General features: G+C 38.0%; 1 protein-coding gene across 1 annotated transcript; it reads right to left on the bottom strand.

Moving 5' to 3' along the window:
- Positions 1–4,420: 4,420 nt before the first annotated feature.
- LOC123455526 (igE-binding protein-like) lies at positions 4,421–5,503 on the bottom strand (the record flags this gene model as incomplete). Its single annotated transcript, XM_045136354.1, has 1 exon — positions 4,421–5,503. A coding segment is annotated over one exon (1,083 nt), but the record flags the coding sequence as incomplete, so codon positions are not given.
- Positions 5,504–19,888: the final 14,385 nt, after the last annotated feature.

Below are 19,888 nucleotides of genomic sequence, written 5' to 3'. Positions count from 1 at the left end.
CCAAGAAGAGGCCGGAAACCGGCGCCAACTTGTAATGGCGTCTGCACGGCTCCTAACATCTCCCCCTTTTTTATTATTTAGACACCAAGGGACCAAATCGCTGATCTAGCCTTTGCCACTTCTGGCAACAGGCGATCAAGGTTATAAGGCCTTGGAAAACTCACAACTCACCTTATCCTGTGCAATGAGTTATTCCTCAGGGATGTGCAAAGGCTGAGTGTGAAATAAAACTAGAAGTCTTATGCCTAACCTGGTGCAATGAGAACAAGCTCTCAGGGTGCAAAGGCCACAAGACAGCTTAACAGAGGAGAGAAATGTACAGGTCAAGCAATTGTAAAATTATGCACAGGCACATCATGCAAGTTCCAATGAGGCCCAGAGTAAGCACCAATCACTGGTTTCAGCTCCCTATTGTTTCAGAGTTATCAACCAAGCATTAGGTGAATGTCCTGTTTCCAGTGCAGCAAATGCTTGCACTAGCATAGCATTGTCTCTGAGCCTTTGACTTCGCATTTTACAGAAACACCATAGACATCCGACTGCAGCAGCGATCATCAACAGCATCATGGAACCCATTCCAGCCCATTTCTTCAAATAGAGGGTAGCTTTCTATATCCAGTCCAATAATCCCGTAACCAAAAACAAGTCCACTCGTGTTGAATTCACATGGGTCAGCAGTCCAGTTAGTAAGCAAATAATGTGATAACTGGCGTGACAGATTATACACAATCCATTTTCCATTCACATCCCAATTGTGCCAATTACCATAAAGTATCAACTTGTTCTTACACTAAATTAATTCTTTAATTAACAATCATTAACCCTCCTCTTAATTGTGCATTAATAGAAGTTTGAACATCCAAAATATTAGCTACATTAGCTGATAAATTATTCAAAGTCGCAGCAGTTTGTATAGTAATAGCAGCCACAATGGCTGTAGTAATCCCAAAATCTCTTTTGGTTCTAAACAAAGTCATAGAACTAGGAGAACAGCATCATGTATTACAGGTAGAGGTTTTGGGAATACTGAGAGTATTCCCCAACGGGGTTCTGTCCATATCCCCAGCAGGTTGAACAGGGGTAATATCATCAGCACAGCAATCACGATCTTCATCCTTTTCTGGACTCTCTTTGACCACTCGCGTCAGTCTGGCAGGAACCCAAATGGGATTATCTTGATCCTGTGGAAAAACACAAACAGCTCCCCTGGATCTTATTAAAACAGGATCCGGGCCCTTCCATTGATTAGATATAACATCTTTCCATTTTATTTTTTCTGAAACTGGTGATGGTGGCAGACAATGCCTGTCTGCTGCTGACCTACCCATCACGTCCAAATTTAAAAAATTAAGTGTAAAAAGAGCTAGGGAAGTAGTTCCTTTAGGTCCCAACGTCGTGGGGCCTATTCCCCCTTTTTGTTTAGATAAATATGTCTTGAGTGTACCATGAGCACGTTCCACAATCCCTTGTGCTTGTGGGTTATAAGGTAGCATTGTCTTGTGTTCTACACCTAAGCGTTGACAAAATTGCTGAAAAGTCTTTGAAGTATAGGCCGGACCATTGTCTGTTTTAAGACTGTAGGGTTTTCCCCAAGCAGCCCAGGCCTCCAAGCAATGAGTGATGACATGGGACACCTTTTCCCCAGCAAATGCTGTGGCATGTATAATACCAGAGTAAGTATCCACAGAGACATGAAGATATTTCATTTTTCCAAAAGCAGGAATATGAGTTACATCCATTTGCCACAAATGTAAGGGGCGCAAGCCTCGAGGATTAATGCCCAGACAAGTAGTATGTCTGAACTCTGCGCAATTAGGACATTGGAGTACAATATTTCTAGCTTCAGCTCTAGTTAGCTGAAATTTATATCTTAAGGTTTGAGCAGGAACATGATACAGTTTATGAAAATCTACAGCAGCTTCGTACCTGTTTGCAACCCAAAAAAGGTGTTTTGTGGCGACATCAGCCAAATCATTAGCTCTAGCCATAGGGCCAGGCAACAGAGTGTGAGCTCGAATATGTTGTATAAAAAAGGGATGACACCTATTTCTGATAGAATTTTGAATATCATGAAAGATATGTGCTACTTTACTTTTAGCATTAATAGGTCCAGCAACTCCTAATTGTTTAACAGCATTTACAACATAATGGGAGTCTGAGATAATATTAATAGGTTTTGAAAATTGTCGCAACACCAAAGCAACTACTGCACATTCCACCAATTGTGGGGAAGTTAAATTAAATTGTAATTGTACTGGCACTTGGTCAATAACATAGCTCCCCAGACCTGTCTTTGATCCATCAGTATAAATGTCTATAGCTCCTAAAAGAGGTTGAGAACTAGTAATCTTAGGGAAAATTATTTCTTGAGTGAGAGCAAACTGTAACAGCGGATGTTTAGGATAATGGTTATCTATTTCTCCAGAAAAGGTGCATCTTAAAATGGCCCACTTATCAATAGTGGCACAGAGAGTTTGAACTTGAAATGTAGTATAGGGAACAATGATTGTTTCAGGAAATTTGGCAAAATGTGTGATGGCTAGTTGAAATCCTTTTAAAGCAAGCTCTGCAACTAACGTAGGATAATGTCCAATAACTTTTCCTGGAGAGGAATGAGAATGGACCCATAACAGAGGTCCATCCTGCCACAAAACAGCAGTGGGTAACAAGGATGATTGTATTATACACAGCGAAAAAGGTTGATCTTCTGTTATTCTAATTAACTGAGAACTTTGTATAGCCTTTTCTATTTTTTCTAATACCTTAATAGCTTCAGGATTAAGATTACAAGGAGAAGTAATGTGAGCTTCTCCTTCTAAAATTTGAAACAAAGGTTTTAACTCAGATGTGGGAATCCTCAAAAAAGGTCTAAGCCAATTAATGTCTCCTAATAATTTTTGAAAATCATTTAAAGTTTTTAAATGATCTCTACGGATTGTGACCTTTTGAGGGGTAATTTTATCAGGATATATTTTTGTACCTAAGAAACTACCTATTACTCCTTCTTGTACCTTTTCAGGAGCAATTATTAAACCTTTTAATTTTAAAGATTCATTTAATCTCGAATAAGCTACTTTTAGGTCCTCTCCAGATTGCCCACATAATAAAATATCATCCATGTAATGGCAAATTTTTATTTTTGGAAATTGTTGTCTTATTGGCTTAATGGCATGAGAAACAAACAATTGACACATAGTTGGGCTATTGGCCATGCCTTGTGGCAGGACCTTCCACTGATATCTAGCATCAGGTTCCTCATGATTGACAGATGGTAAAGTAAAGGCAAATCTTTGTCTATCACTCTGATGCAAAGGGATGGAGAAGAAACAGTCTTTAATATCCACTATAATAAGTTCCCAATGTTTTGGCAGAACTGACAATAAAGGCAGACCTTTTTGTATAGGTCCCATAATTTGCATTTGAGTATTAATAGCTCTCAGGTCATGTAAAAGTCTCCATTTTCCTGACTTTTTCTTGATCACAAAAATAGGAGTATTCCAGGGTGATTGTGAGGATTCTAAATGTCCCTGCTCTAATTGTTCCTGCACAAGTTCTTTTGCTGCTCTTAATTTCTCGGAGGTGAGAGGCCATTGGGGTACCCACACAGGTGCCTCCGTCACCCAGGGTATGAGCAAAGCATCCTCAATGGCCCCTAGGAAAAACCCAGTCCTTTTTTCGATCTAATTTTTGAGTAACAGTCACAGGCTCTGGACTTCCTTGTGACATTTTTCCTAATCCTTTTTCTGGAACACACCCCATATCTCTCATAATTTGTTGACTCTGATTAGAGTAATCATTAGTCAATTTAAACTTCATCTGGTGTAAAATATCTCGTCCCCACAAATTTACTGGTAAAGGGAGTACATATGGTATGAATTCTCCCGCACGTCCTTCATGATCCCTCCATCTTAAAGCCTGAGCACTTATACTAGGAGAAGACTCATATCCCAACCCTTGTAAGGTTTGTGAAGACTGATTGACAGGCCAATTAGAAGGCCACCATTTGGTGGAGATAATACTAGTATCTGCTCCCGTATCTAAAATACCAGAGAAAATTTTTCCTCGAATAATTAACTCCAAGGTTTTTCTTTCATCCAGATCCAGTGAGACATAGGCACATCCTCCTCTGGAGGATCCAAGACCTTTTGTTCCCCTAGTATCCTTTTTATAAGGGAACAAGCCATGTAGGCTAGGCAATACTAAAAGCTGAGCAATACGATCCCCACAGGAAATAGAAGATATCCCTCTAGGGGAAGAGCACAGAATTTTTACTTGTCCTTCATAATCCTCATCAATAACTCCAGGGTGAACAATTAAGCCTTTCAGAGCTGAAGATGAGCGTCCTAGCACCAAGCCTACTGTATCAGGGGCAGGGGTCCTTTAAAATCAGAGGGGATTGGTTGACAGCCCATTTGTGGTGTTAATACTGCTCGGGTGGTGGCACAGAGGTCCAATCCTGCGGAACCCAGAGTGGCTCTCCGTGGCTCCCCGGTGGCCTCATGGATACCTTGGGTGGCTCGACATTCCTGGCCCCATACATTTGAGGGCCCTGGGGTCGAGGGCCCCTCTGTCCGTTTTTTGGCTGGCTATTAGAATCATTTGTGAGCACTCTCCCCTTAATATCTTTAACTGACCTACACTCATTGGCCCAATGTTTACCCTTCCCACAACGTGGACACATCCCAGGAACTTTCTTCTGTACATTAACTCTGTCTTGACTTCCTGGAATCTGACTCTTACACTGCCTTTTTATGTGTCCTCTTTTCCCACAATTATAGCAAGTAATGTCTCTAATCCACTTTGCAGCAAGGACAGCTGCTGCTATCCCCGCATTAGACAAAGGACCTCCTATCTCTCTGCATGCTTTCATCCAGGCATTAAGCCCTTTTCCTTTCCATGGTGTAATAGCATTTCTACACTCCTTTGTACATTGCTCATAAACAAGCTGTTCTATAAGGGGCATAGCAGTATCAGGGTCTCCAAAAATTCTACCTGCAGCCTCCATTATTCTTGCTACAAAATCCGAAAAAGGTTCATTTGTGCCTTGAACTATTTTTGTTAAGTTGCCAGTAACTTCTCCTTTATTGGGCAGGCTTTTCCATGCTCTTACAGCTATCTGGTTAATCTGTCCATATACCTCCACAGGGTAGGCCGTCTGATTAACCGTCCATTGTCCCTGGCCAGTCAACATTTCATAAGTCCAAAATGGCTGACCATTAGCAGCATTTTGTCTAGCCTGAGTGGCACAGGCATCTTGATAGATAGATTTCCAATCAAGATATTGTCCCATTGTTAAGCAGGCTTTCACTGTATTATACCAATCTGCAGGAGTCATTGCATGAGCAGTGAGCCTCTCTACCTGAGCCTGAGTAAAGGAGGCATTAGTCCCATACGTCCTAACTGACTCTGCAAGATCTTTTAACTGTTTATGTCCTATGGGCTCATGATATCGGCCCTGAGCTGGATCGTCAAACACTGGAAATATTTGTTGAATTTTTCTTATTTCTTTTGGCTTGCAGAAAGAAGTTCCCTCCATGTATCTCAGTACTTCCCTATTTGTTAAAGGTGGGGCAGAAGGCACAACAGGCGGGTCAGGGCGATATCTCTCAGCCTGATACCTGTCAGCTTCCTCCTCTAACACAGCCTCATCATACAAGTCCAACTCCCCTTCGCTGTCTGAGGATTCAAAAGATCTTACAGAAGCAGTCTCAGAACTTGATGAGCTTGCCACATGTAAATGTTTGAATTCACTTAATAAAGGATACAAATTATTACCTTCCAAATCTTCAACCTTAGTTTCCTTTTTATCATTAACCTTCATTACATTTTGTTCTTTCCTTTTATTACCTTCTAAATCTTTAACCTTAGTTTTCTTTTTACCATTACCCTTCATTACATTTTGTTCTTTCCTTTTATTCTGTTTTCCTTTTTGTTCCCTTTTTTCTGTTTCTGACATACTGTCCTGATGTTCCGCTAAAGCCCTCTGGCCCTCTTTCACTTTCCTTTCACACCGCTTGTCATCCAGACAAGCTCTAACCATCCTCCACAAAGGCAAAGTTCCCGGTCTTAGCGTATTGTTGTCTTTCTCCCGTTACAGATCTTTTCCTAACTTTTCCCAAGACGGTACCGTCAATAACCCCGTAGCTACAAACCAGGGTGCAACCTGGTCTATTTCCTTCAGAAATCCGTTTAAAGTTGACTCTGATATTTTAAGATTTCTCTCTTTTAGCAATCCTGGTAAAGCATGGAGTAACGGTCCCGAATGGATATTGCCCATGATTGTCTCTTGTACATACAAGAGCGGGCAGACAGCAGAGCTATCTACCTCTGACTTACAGCAACAAAAAACACAACAAACAAGAACTATAATGAGCACACAGGGCAAGAAGAAAATCACAACAATAGGATCAACCTCCCAGGGCAGCATACCTCTCAGAAAAAAGTCCGGATCCGTCCGTCCCATGTGTCAGTTCTGAATCCTCCTTAAAACAGGGAACTTCGCTGGTGCAAGATGTCTTCAATTCCCTGGGTTTCGGCACCACTTATCACGCCCGCCTCACCAGCAAGGAGGACGCCACAATCAGGATTCTTCTGAACACACTTTATTGGGGACTGCCAAGCTGCTAGATGCGAAGACCCAGAACCACGAAAGGCAAGTGTTTATATAGGGTTTTAGGCTGCCTACCCACAAATGATTGGTCAACTGAGGATATGTGGCCACCAGTGATTTGTTACTTTCTGGATGCCGCATTAGCATCGGCCCACAACGGGTGGAGCATGCGCAATGTGCTTGATTTACACCAGCTGTGACCAAGAAGAGGCCGGAAACTGGCGCCAACTTGTAATGGCGTCTGCACGGCTCCTAACACACTGAATTCGCTGTTAGTCTTCAGTGAGAAACGTTCATTTCAAACAGCGGAACTACAGAACTTTGAATTCAGAGATAGATTGCAAAGGGCAATTGAATATTATACACAACTGAATCAGAGAACTGGACTTTCTCTGTTAGGTTCCTTGCACAACCTATGTTGGTATTGAAGCAGCTTCTAATCTTTTCAGTTCATGGTTAGTTTTCATTAGAAAATGACACTGGTACATAACCAGCTAATATCACATTGCATTCACTGTTACTTTTCCAGGGGATAAGTTCTTCCAATCAACAGGTTTACCGAATGTTGAAATGAACATTACTATTTATTGTGAAATGTTCACTTACAAAACAGGACTATGCAACATTGAATATAGGCTTAGTTACGAAAGCGGATTTGTTCAGAGTAGAGAACAAGAGAGAATAACATGACATTCACGATGAGTTTTCAATGAGAATCAAAAGAATCCAAGATATCCTACTCTTTGAATTCCTTGGGATTTTTCAATAGCAACTGATCCTACTACATAACCGGTGAATGAAACTGTCAATTACGCTTACTTTAAGACGGGAATTGAGCTTCCTATAAAATACGATCATGGAACATTGAATTCGCACCTACTTTTCAAAAGGAATTGTGTATTGTGCACAGTTTTCAATGGGAAATATTCTCAGTATTCACACAGTTCCAGGCCTTTGAATTCATGTTCGTTTTCAACAGGAAATGTTCCGAGGATACAAATTCTGATAGAACTTTGAAATCCATCTTAGATTACCATAGGAAATTTGTCTGTAATGAAATTACAGAACACTGAATTCGCTGTTAGTCTTCAGTGAGAAACGTTCATTTCAAACAGCGGAACTACAGAACTTTGAATTCAGAGATAGACTGCAAAGGGCAATTGAATATTATACACAATTGAATCACAGAACTGGACTTTCTCTCTTAGTTTTTTGCACAACCTATGTTGTTATTGAAGCAGCTTCTAATCCTTTCAGTTCATGGTTAGTTTTCATTAGAAAATGACGCTGATACATAACCGGTTAACATCACATTGCATTCACTGTTACTTTTCCAGGGGAAACGTTCTTCCTAGACAACAGGTTTATGGAACGTTGAAAAGAACATTAATATTCATTGAGAAATGTTCACTTAGAAAACAGGACTATGCAACATTGAACACAGGCTTAGATACAAAAGCGGATTTGTTCACAGTACAGAACAGGAGAGAATAACATGACATTCACTATGAGTTTTCAATGAGAAACAAAAGAATCCAAGATATCCTACTCTTTGAATTCCTTGGGATTTTTCAATAGCAACTGATCCTACTACATAACCGGTGAATGAAACTGTCATTTACGCTTACTTTAAGTTGGGAATTGAGCTTCCTACAGAATACGATCATAGAACGTTGAATTCGCACCTACTTTTCAAAGGGAATTGAGTATTGTGCACAGTTTTCAAAGGGAAACATTCTCAGTATTCACACAGTTCCAGGCCTTTGAATTCATGTTCGTTTTCAACAGGAAATGTTCTGAGCATACAACTTCTGATAGAACTTTAAAATCAATCTCATATTACCATAGGAATGTTGTCTGTAATGAAATTACAGAACACTGAATTCACTGTTAGTCTTCAGTGAGAAACGTTCATTACAAACAGCTGGACTACAGAACATTGCATTCAGGGATTGATTGCAAAGGGCAATTGAATATTATACACAATTGAATCACAGAACTGGACTTTCTCTGATAGTTTTCTTGCACAACACATGTTGGTGTTGAAGCAGCTTCTAATCTTTTCACTTCATGCTTAGTTTTCATTAGATAATGACGCTGATACATAACCGGCTAACATGACATTGCATTCATTGTTACTTTTCCAGGGGATAAGTTCTTCCTAGAAAACAGGTTTACGGAACGTTGAATTGAATATTACTATTCTTTTGGAAATGTTCACTTAGGAAACAGGACTATGCAACATTGAATACAGGCTTAGTTAGGAAAGCGGATTTGTTTACAGTAGAGAACAGGAGAGAACAACATGACATTCACCATGAGTTTTCAATGAGAAACGAAAGAATCCAAGATGTCCCTCACTTTGCATTCCTTGGGATTTTTCAATAGCAACTGATCCTACTAGACAACCGGTGAATGAAACTGTCAATTACGCTTACATTGAGACGGGAATGGAACTCCTACAGAATACGATCATAGAACGTTGAATTCGCACCTACTTTTCAAAGAGAATTGTTAATTGTGCACAGATTTCAAAGGGTAACATTCTCAGTATTCACACAGTTCCAGGCCTTTGAATTCCTGTTCGTTTTCAACAGGAAATGTTCCCAGCATACAACTTCTGATAGAACTTTGAAATCAATCTTATAGTACCATAGGAATGTTGTCTGTAATGAAATTACAGAACACTGAATTCGCTGTTAGTCTTCAGTGAGAAACGTTCATTTCAAACAGCGGGACTACAGAACTTTGAATTCAGGGATAGATTGCTAAGGGCAATTGAATATTACACACAATTGAATCACAGAACTGGACTTTCTCTGTTAGTTTTCTTGCACAACCCATGTTGGTATTGAAGCAGCTTCTAATCTTTTCAGTTCATGATTAGTTTTCATTAGAAAATGATGCTGGTACATAACCGGCTAACATCACATTGCATTCACTGTTAATTTTCCAGGGGATAAGTTCTTCCTAGACAACAGGTTTACGGAACGTTGAAATGAACATTATTATTCACTGCGAAATGTTCACTCAGAAAACTGGACTATGCAAAATAGACTACATGCTTAGTTACGAAAGCGGATTTGGTCACAGTAGAGAACAGGAGAGAATAACTTGACATTCACGATGAGTTCTCAATGAGAAACAAAACAATCCAAGATATCCTACTCTTTGAATTCCTTGGGATTTTTCAATAGCAACCGAACCTATTACATAACCGTTGAATGAAACTGTCAATTATGCTTACTTTAAGACGGGAATTGAGCTTCCTACAAAATACGATCATAGAACGTTGAATTCGCATCTACTTTTCAAAAGGAATTGTGTATTGTGCACAGCTGTCAAAGGGAAACATTCTCAGTATTCACACAGTTCCAGGCCTTTGAATTCATGTTCGTTTTCAACAGGAAATGTTCCGAGCATACAACTTCTGAGAGAACCTTGAAATCAATCTCTAGAATACCATAGGAATGTTGTCTCTAATGAAATTACAGAACACTGAATTCGCTGTTAGTCTTCAGTGAGAAACGTTCATTTCAAACAGCTGGACTACAGAACTTTGAATTCAGGGATAGATTGCAAAGGGCAATTGAATATTATACACAATTGAATCACAGAACTGGACTTTCTCTGTTAGTTTTCTTGCATAACATATGTTAGTATTGAAGGAGCTTCTAATCTTTTCAGTTCATGGTTAGTTTTCATTAGAAAATGACGCTGGTACATAACCGGCTAACATCACATTGCATTCACTGTTACTTTTAGGGGAAAAGTTCTTCCTAGACAACAGGTTTTTGGAACATTGAAAAGAACATAACTATTCATTGGGAAATGTTCACTTAGAAGAGAGGACTATGCAACATTGAATAAAGGCTTAGTTACGAAAGCGGATTTGTTTGCAGTAGAGAACAGGAGAGAACAACATGACATCCACCATGAGTTTTCAATGAGAAAAGAAAGAATCCAAGATATTCTATTCTTTGAATTCCTTGGGATTTTTCAATAGCAACTGATCCTACTAGACAACCGGTGAATGAAACTGTCATTTATGCTTACTTTAAGTTGGGAATTGAGCTTCCTACAGAATACGATCATAGAACGTTGAATTCGCACCTACTTTTCAAAGAGAATTGTTAATTGTGCACAGTTTTCTAAGGGAACATTCTTAGTATTTACACAGTTCCACGCCTTTGAATTCATGTTCGTTTTCAACAGGAAATGTTCCCAGCATACAACTTCTGATAGAACTTTGAAATCAATCTTAGATTACCATAGGAATGTTGTCTGTAATGAAATTACAGAACACTGAATTCACTGTTAGTCTTCAGTGAGAAACGATCATTTCCAACAGCGGAACTACAGAACTTTGAATTCAGAGATAGATTGCAAAGGCCAATTGAATATTATACAAAATTGAATAACAGAACTGGACTTTGTTAGTTTTCTTGCACAACCTATGTTGGTATTGAAGCAGCTTCTAAACTTTTCAGTTCATGGTTAGTTTTCATTAGAAAATGACGCTGATACATAACCGGCTAACATCACAGTGCATTCACTGTTATTTTCCAGGGGATAAGTTCTTCCAAACAACAGGTTTACCGAATGTTGAAATGAACATTACTATTCATTGGAAAATGTTCCCTTAGAAAACAATGCTATGCAACATGGAATAAAGACTTAGTTACGAAAGGGGATTTGTTTACAGTAGAGAACAGGAAAGAACAACATGACATTCACCATGAGTTTTCAATGAGAAACGAAAGAATCCAAGATGTCCTACTCTTTGAATTCCTTGGGATTTTTCAATAGCAACTGATCCAACTAGACAACCGGTGAATAAAACTGTCATTTATTTTTACTTTAAGTCGGAAATTGAGCTTCCTACAGAATACGTTCATAGAACGTTGAATTCGCACCTACTTTTCAAAGAGAATTGTTAATTGTGCACAGTTTTCAAAGGAAACATTCTCAGTATTCACACAGTTCCAGGCCTTTGAATTCCTGTTCGTATTCAACAGGAAATGTTCCGAGCATACAACTTCTGATAGAACTTTGAAATCCATCTTAGATTACCATAGGAATGTTGTCTCTAATGAAATTACAGAACACTGACTTCGCTGTTAGTCTTCAGTGAGAAACGTTCATTTCAAACAGCTGGACTACAGAACATTGCATTTAGGGATAGATTGCAAAGGGCAATTGAATATTATACACAACTGAATCACAGAACTGGACTTTCTCTGTTAGTTTTCTTGCACAACCCATGTTGGTGTTGAAGCAGCTACTAATCTTTTCACTTCATGCTTAGTTTTCATTAGATAATGACGCTGGTACATAACCGGCTAATATCACATTGCATTCACTGTTACTTTTCCAGGGGATAAGTTCGTCCTAGACAACAGGTTTACGGAACATTGAAAAGAACATAACTATTCATTGGGAAATGTTCACTTAGAGAACAGGACTATGCAACATTGAATAAAGGCTTCGTTACGAAAGCGGATTTGTTTACAGTAGAGAACAGGAGAGAACAACATGACATTCACCATGAGTTTTTAATGGAAACGAAAGAATCCAAGATGTCCTACTCTTTGAATTCCTTGGGATTTTTCAATATCAACTGATCCTACTAGACAACCGGTGAATGAAACTGTCATTTATGCTTACTTTAAGTCGGGAATTGAGCTTCCTACAGAATACGATCATAGAACGTTGAATTCGCACCTACTTTTCAAAGAGAACTATTAATTATGCACAGTTTTCAAAGGAAACATTCTCAGTATTCACACAGTTCCAGGCCTTTGAATTCATGCTCATTTTCAACAGGAAATGTTCCAATCACACAACTTCTGATAGAACTTTGAACTCAATCTTATATTACCATAGGAATTTTGTCTGTAATGAATTCACAGAACACTGAATTCGCTGTTAGTCTTCAGTGAGAAACGTTCATTTCAAACAGCGGGACTACAGAACTTTGATTTCAGGGATAGATTGCAAAGGGCAATTGAATATCATACACAATTGAATCACAGAATTGGACATTCTCTGTTAGTTTTCTTGCAGAACATATGTTGATATTGAAGGAGCTTATAATCTTTTCAGTTCATGATTAGTTTTCATTAGAAAATGATGCTGGTACATAACTGGCTAACATCACATTGCAAAATCACTGTTACTTTTACAGGGGGAAAGCACTTCCTAGACAATAGGTTTACGAAACGTGGAAATGAACATTACTATTCATTGCGAAAAGATCACTTAGAATACAGAACTATGCAACATTGAATACAGGCTTAGTTACGGAAGTGGATTTGTTCACAGTAGAGAACAGGAGAGAATAACATGACATTCAAGATGAGTTTTCAATGAGAAACAAAAGAATCCAAGATATCCTACTCTTTGAATTCCTTGGGATTTTTCAATAGCAACTGATCCTACTAAATAACCGGTGAATGAAACTGTCAATTACGCTTACTTTAAGACTGGAATTGAGCTTCCTACAAAATACGATCATAGAACGTTGAATTCGCACCTACTTTTCAAGAGGAATTGTGTATTGTGCACATTTTTTAAAGGGAAACATTCTCAGTATTCCCACAGTTCCAGTCCTTTGAATTCATGTTAGTTTTCAACTGGAAATGTTCCGAGCATACAACTTGTGATAGAAGTTTGAAATCAATCTTGTATTACCATAGGAATGATGTCTGTAATGAAATTACAGAACACTGAATTCGCTGTTAGTCTTCAGTGAGAAACGTTCATTTCAAAGAGCGGAACTACAGAACTTTGAATTCAGAGATAGATTGCAAAGGGCAATTGAATATTATACACACTTGAATCACAGAACTGGACTTTCTCTGTTAGTTTTCTTGCACAACCTATGTTGGTATTGAAGCAGCTTCTAATCTTTTCAGTTCATGGTTAGTTTTCATTAGAAAATGGCGCTGGTACATAACCGGCTAACAGCACATTGCATTCACTGTTACTTTTCCAGGGGATAAGTTCGTCCTAGATAACAGGTTTACGGAACGTTGAAATGAACATTACTATACATTGCGAAATGTTCACTTAGAAAACAAGACTATGCAATATTGAATACATGCTTAGTTACGAAAGCGGATTTGTTTACAGTAGAGAACAGGAGAGAACAACATGACATTCACCAAGAGCTTTCAATGAGAAATGAAAGAATCCAAGATGTCCTACTCTTTGAATTCCTTGGGATTTTTCAATAGCAACTGATCCTACTAGACAACCGTTGAATGAAACTGTCATCTATGCTTACTTTAAGCCGGGAATTGAGCTTCCTACAGAATACGATCATAGAACGTTGAATTCGCACCTACTTTTCAAAGAGAACTATTAATTGTGCACAGTTTTCAAAGGAAACATTCTCAGTACTCACACAGTTCAAGGCCTTTGAATTCATGCTCCTTTTCAACAGGAAATGTTCTAAGCACACAACTTCTGATAGAACTTTGAAATCAATCATAGATTACCATAGGAATGTTGTCTGTAATGAATTTAAAGAACACTGAATTCGCTGATAGTCTTCAGTGAGAAACGTTCATTTCAAACAGCGGGACTACAGAACTTTGAATTCAGGGATAGATTGCAAAGGGCAATTGAATATTATACACAATTGAATCACAGAATTGGACATTCTCTGTTAGTTTTCTTGCAGAACATATGTTGGTATTGAAGGAGCTTATAATGTTTTCAGTTCATGATTAGTTTTCATTAGAAAATGATGCTGGTACATAACCGGCTAACATCACATTGCATTCACTGTTACTTATACAGGGGGAAAGCTCTTCCTAGACAAGAGGTTTACGGAACGTTGAATTGAACATTACTATTCATTGCGAAATGTTCACTTAGAAAACAGGACTATGCAACATTGAATACAGGCTTAGTTACGAAAGCGGATTTGTTCACAGTAGAGGCCAGGAGAGAATAACATGACATTCACGATGAGTTTTCAATGAGAAACAAAAGAATCCAAGATATCCTACTCTTTGAATTCCTTGGGATTTTTCAATAGCAACTGATCCTACTACATAACCGGTGAATGAAACTGTCAATTACGCTTACTTTAAGACTGGAATTGAGCTTCGTACAAAATACGAGCCTAGAACGTTGAATTCGCACCTACTTTTCAAGAGGAATTGTTTATTGTGCAGTTTTCAAAGGGAAACATTATCAGTATTCACACAGTTCCAGGCCTTTGAATTCATGTTCGTTTTCAAGAGGAAATGTTCCGAGCATAGAACTTGTGATAGAACTTTGAAATCAATCTTGGATTACCATAGGAATGTTGTCGGTAATGAAATTACAGAATACTGAATTCGCTGTTAGTCTTCAGTGAGAAACGTTCATTTCAAACAGCGGAACTACAGAACTTTGAATTCAGAGATAGATTGCAAAGGGCAATTGAATAGTATACACAATTCAATCACAGAACTGGACTTTCTCTGTTAGTTTTCTTTCACAACCTATGTTCGTATTGAAGCACCTTCTAATATTTTCAGTTCATGGTTAGTTTTCATTAGAAAATGACGCTGGTACATCACCGGATAACATCACATTGCATTCACTGTTACTTTTCCAGGGAATAAGTTCTTCCTAGCAACTGGTTTATGAAATGTTGAAATGAACATTACTATTAATTGCGAAATGTTCACTTGGAAAACAGGACTATGCAACATTGAATACAGGCTTAGTTAGGAAAGCGGATTTTTTTACAGTAGAGAACAGGAGAGAACAACATAACATTCACGATGAGTTTTCAATGAGAAATGAAAGAATCCAAGATATCCTACTCTTTGAATTCCTTGGGATTTTTCAATAGCAACTGATCCTACTAGACAACCGGTGAATAAAACTGTCATTTATGCTTACTTTAAGTCGGAAATTGAGCTTCCTACGGAACACGATCATAGAACATTGAATTCGCACCTACTTTTCAAGGAGAATTGTTAGTTGTGCACAGTTTTCAAAGGGAAACATTCTCAGCATTCACGCAGTTCCAGACCTTTGAATTCCTGTTCGTTTTCAACAGGAAATGTTCCGAGCATACAACTTCTGATAGAACTTTGAAATCCATCTTAGCTTACCATAGGAATGTTGTCTGTAATGAAATTACAGAACACTGATTTCGCTGTTAGTCTTCAGTGAGAAACTTACATTTCAAACAGCGGGACTACAGAACTTTGAATTCAGGGATAGATTGCAAAGGACAATTGAATATTATACACAATTGAATCACAGAACTCGACGTTCTCTGTTAGTTTTCTTGCACAACCCATGTTGGTATTGAAGCAGCTTCTAATCTTTTCAGTTCATGCTTAGTTTTCATTAGAAAATGATGCTGGTACATAACCGGCTAACATCACATTGCATTCACTGCTACTATTCCAGGGGAAATGTTCTTCCTAGACAACAGGTTTAAGGAACGTTGAAATGAACATTACTATTCATTGAGAAATGTTCACTTAGAAAACAGGACTATGCAACATTGAATACAGGCTTAGATACAAAAGCAGATTTGTTCACAGTAGAGAACAGGAGAGAATAACATGACATTCACGATGAGTTTTCAATGAGAAACAAAAGAATCAAAGGTATCTTACTCTTTGAATTCCTTGGGATTTTTCAATAGCAACTGATCCTACTAGACAACCGGTGAATGAAACTGTCATTTATGCTTACTTTAAGTCGGGAATTGAGCTTCCTACAGAATACGATCATAGAACGTTGAATTCGCACCTACTTTTCAAAGAGAACTATTAATTGTGCACAGGTTTCAAAGGAAACATTCTCAGTGTTCACACAGTTCCAGGCCTTTGAATTCATGCTCATTTTCAACAAGAAATGTGCCAAGCACACAACTTCTGATAGAACTTTGAAATCAATCTTAGATTACCATAGGAATGTTTTCTGTAATGAATTTACAGAACACTGAATTCGCTGTTAGTCTTCAGTGAGAAACATTCATTTCAAACAGCGGGACTACAGAACTTTGAATTCAGGGATAGATTGCAAAGGGCAATTGAATATTATACACAATTGAATCACAGAATTGGACATTCTCTGTTAGTTTTCTTGCAGAACATATGTTGGTATTGAAGGAGCTTATAATCTTTTCAGTTCATGATTAGTTTTCATTAGAAAATGATGCTGGTACATAACCGGCTAACATCACATTGCATTCACTGTTACTTTTACAGGGGGTAAGTTCTTCCTAGCAACAGATTTACGGAACGTTGAAATGAACATTACTATTCATTGCGAAATGTTCACTTAGAAAACAGGACTACGCAACATTGAATACAGGCTTAGTTACGGAAGCGGATTTGTTCACAGTAGAGAACAGGAGAGAATAACATGACATTCACGATGAGTTTTCAATGAGAAACAAAAGACTCCAAGATGTCCTATTCTTTGAATTCCTTGGGATTTTTCAATAGCAACTGATCCTACTACATAACCGGTGAATGAAACTGTCAATTACGCTTACTTTAAGACTGGAATTGAGCTTCCTACAAAATACGATCATAGAACGTTGAATTCGCACCTACTTTTCAAGAGGAATTGTGTATTGTGCACATTTTTTAAAGGGAAACATTCTCAGTATTCCCACAGTTCCAGGCCTTTGAATTCATGTTAGTTTCAACAGGAAATGTTCCGAGCATACAACTTGTGATACAACTTTTAAATCAATCTTAGATTACCATAGTAATGTTGTCTGTAATGAAATTACACACACTGAATTCACAGTTAGTCTACAGTGTGAAATGTTCATGTCAAACAGCGGGACGACAGAACTTTGAATTCAGGGATAGATTGCAAAGGGCAATTCAATATTATACACAACTGAATCACAGAACTGGACTTTCTCTGTTAGTTTTCTTGCACAACCTATGTTTGTATTGAAGCTGCTTCTAATCTTTTCTGTTCATGCTCAGTTTTCATTAGAAAATGACGCTGGTACATAACCGGCTAACAGCACTTGGCATTCACTGTTACTTTTCCAGGGGATAAGTTCTTCCTAGACAAAAGGTTTACGGAACGTTGAACTGAACATTACTATTAATTGGGTAATGTTCACTTGGAAAAAAGGACTATGCAACATTGAATACAGGCTTAGTTAGGAAAGAGGATTTGTTTACAGTAGAGAACAGGAGAGAACAACATGACATTCATGATGAATTTTCAATGAGAAACGAAAGAATCCAAGATGTCCTATTCTTTGAATTCCTTGGGATTTTTCCATAGCAACTGATCCTACTAGATAACCGGTGAATGAAACTGTCAATTACGCTTAATTTAAGACGGGAATTGAGCTTCCTACATAATACTATCATAGAACGTTGAATTCGCACCTACTTTTCAAAGAGAATTGTTAATTGTACACAGTTTTCAAAGGGAAACATTCTCAGTATTCACAGAGTTCAAGGCCTTTGAATTCATGTTCATTTTCAACTGGATATGTTCCGAGCATACAACTTCTGATAGAACTTTGAAATCAATCTTAGATTACCATAGGAATGTTGACTATAATGAAATTACAGAACACTGAATTCGCTGTTAGTCTTCAGTGACAAACATTCATTTCAAACAGCGGGACTACAGAACTTTGAATTCAGGGATAGATTGCAAAGGGCAATTGAATAGTATACACAATTCAATCACACAGCTGGACTTTCTCTGTTAGTTTTCTTTCACAACCTATGTTGGTATTGAAGCACCTTCTAATATTTTCAGTTCATGGTTAGTGTTCATTAGAAAATGACGCTGGTACATAACCGGCTAACATCACATTGCATTTACAGTTAATTTTCCAGGTGTAAGTTCTTCCTAGCAACTGGTTTATGAAATGTTGAAATGAACATTACTATTAATTGGGAAATGTTCACTTGGAAAAAAGGACTATGCAACATTGAATACAGGCTTAGTTAGGAAAGCGGATTTGTTTACAGTAGACAACAGGAGAGAACAACATAACATTCACGATGAGTTTTCAATGAGAAACGAAAGCATCCAAGATGTCCTATTTTGTGAATTCCTTGGGATTTTTCATAGCAACTGATCCTAGCACATAACCGGTGAATGAAACTGTCAATTACGCTTACTTTAAGACGGGAATTGAGATTCCTACAGAACACGATCATAGAACATTGAATTCGCACCTACTTTTCAAGGAGAATTGTTAGTTGTGCACAGTTTTCAAAGGGAAACATTCTCAGCATTCACACAGTTCCAGACCTTTGAATTCATGTTGGTTTTCATCAGGAAATGTTCCGAGCGTACAACTTCTGATAGAACTTTGAAATCAATCTTAGCTTACCATAGGAATGTTGTCTGTAATGAAATTACAGAACACTGATTTCGCTGTTAGTCTTCAGTGAGAAACTTACATTTCAAACAGTGGGACTACAGAACTTTGAATTCAGGGATAGATTGCAAAGGGCAATTGAATAGTATAGACAATTGCATCACAGAACTGGACATTCTCTGTTAGTTTTCTTGAACAACCTATGTCGGTATTGAAACACCTTCTAATCTTTTCAGTTCATGGTTAGTGTTCATTAGAAAATGACGCTAGTATATAACCGGCTAACATCACTTTGCATTCACTGTTACTTTTCCAGGGGATAAGTTTTTCATAGACAACAGGTTTACGGAACGTTGAAATGAAGATTACTATTCATTGGGAAATGTTCACATGGAAAACAGGTCTATGCAACATTGAATACAGGCTTAGTTACGAAAGCGGATTTGTTTATAGTACAGAACAGGAGAGAACAACATGACATGCACGATGAGTTATCATTGAGAAACGAAAGCATCCAAGATGTCCTACTCTGTGAATTCCTTGAGATTTTTCAATAACAACTGATCATAATAGATAACCGGTGAATGAAACTGTCAATTACGCTTACTTTATGATGGGAATTGAGCTTCCTACAGAATAGGTCATAGAATGTTGAATTCGCACCTACTTTCAAAGAGAATTGTTAATTGTGCTCAGTTTTCAAAAGGAAACATTCTAAGTATTCACACAGTTCCAAGCCTTTGAATTCATGTACGTTTTAAACAGGAAATGTTCCAAGCATACAACTTTTGATAGAACTTTGAAATCAAACTTAGATTACCATAGGAATGTTGTCTGTAATGAAATTACAGAACACTGAATTCGCTGTTAGTCTTCAGTGAGAAAAGTTCATTTCAAACAGCCTGACTACACAACTTTGAATTCAGAGATAGATTGTA

Source organism: Jaculus jaculus, chromosome 17 (assembly GCF_020740685.1).
Source record: "Jaculus jaculus isolate mJacJac1 chromosome 17, mJacJac1.mat.Y.cur, whole genome shotgun sequence".
In the NCBI taxonomy this organism is placed as follows: domain Eukaryota; kingdom Metazoa; phylum Chordata; class Mammalia; order Rodentia; family Dipodidae; genus Jaculus; species Jaculus jaculus.
This window is presented reverse-complemented; position numbering and strand designations above follow the sequence as displayed.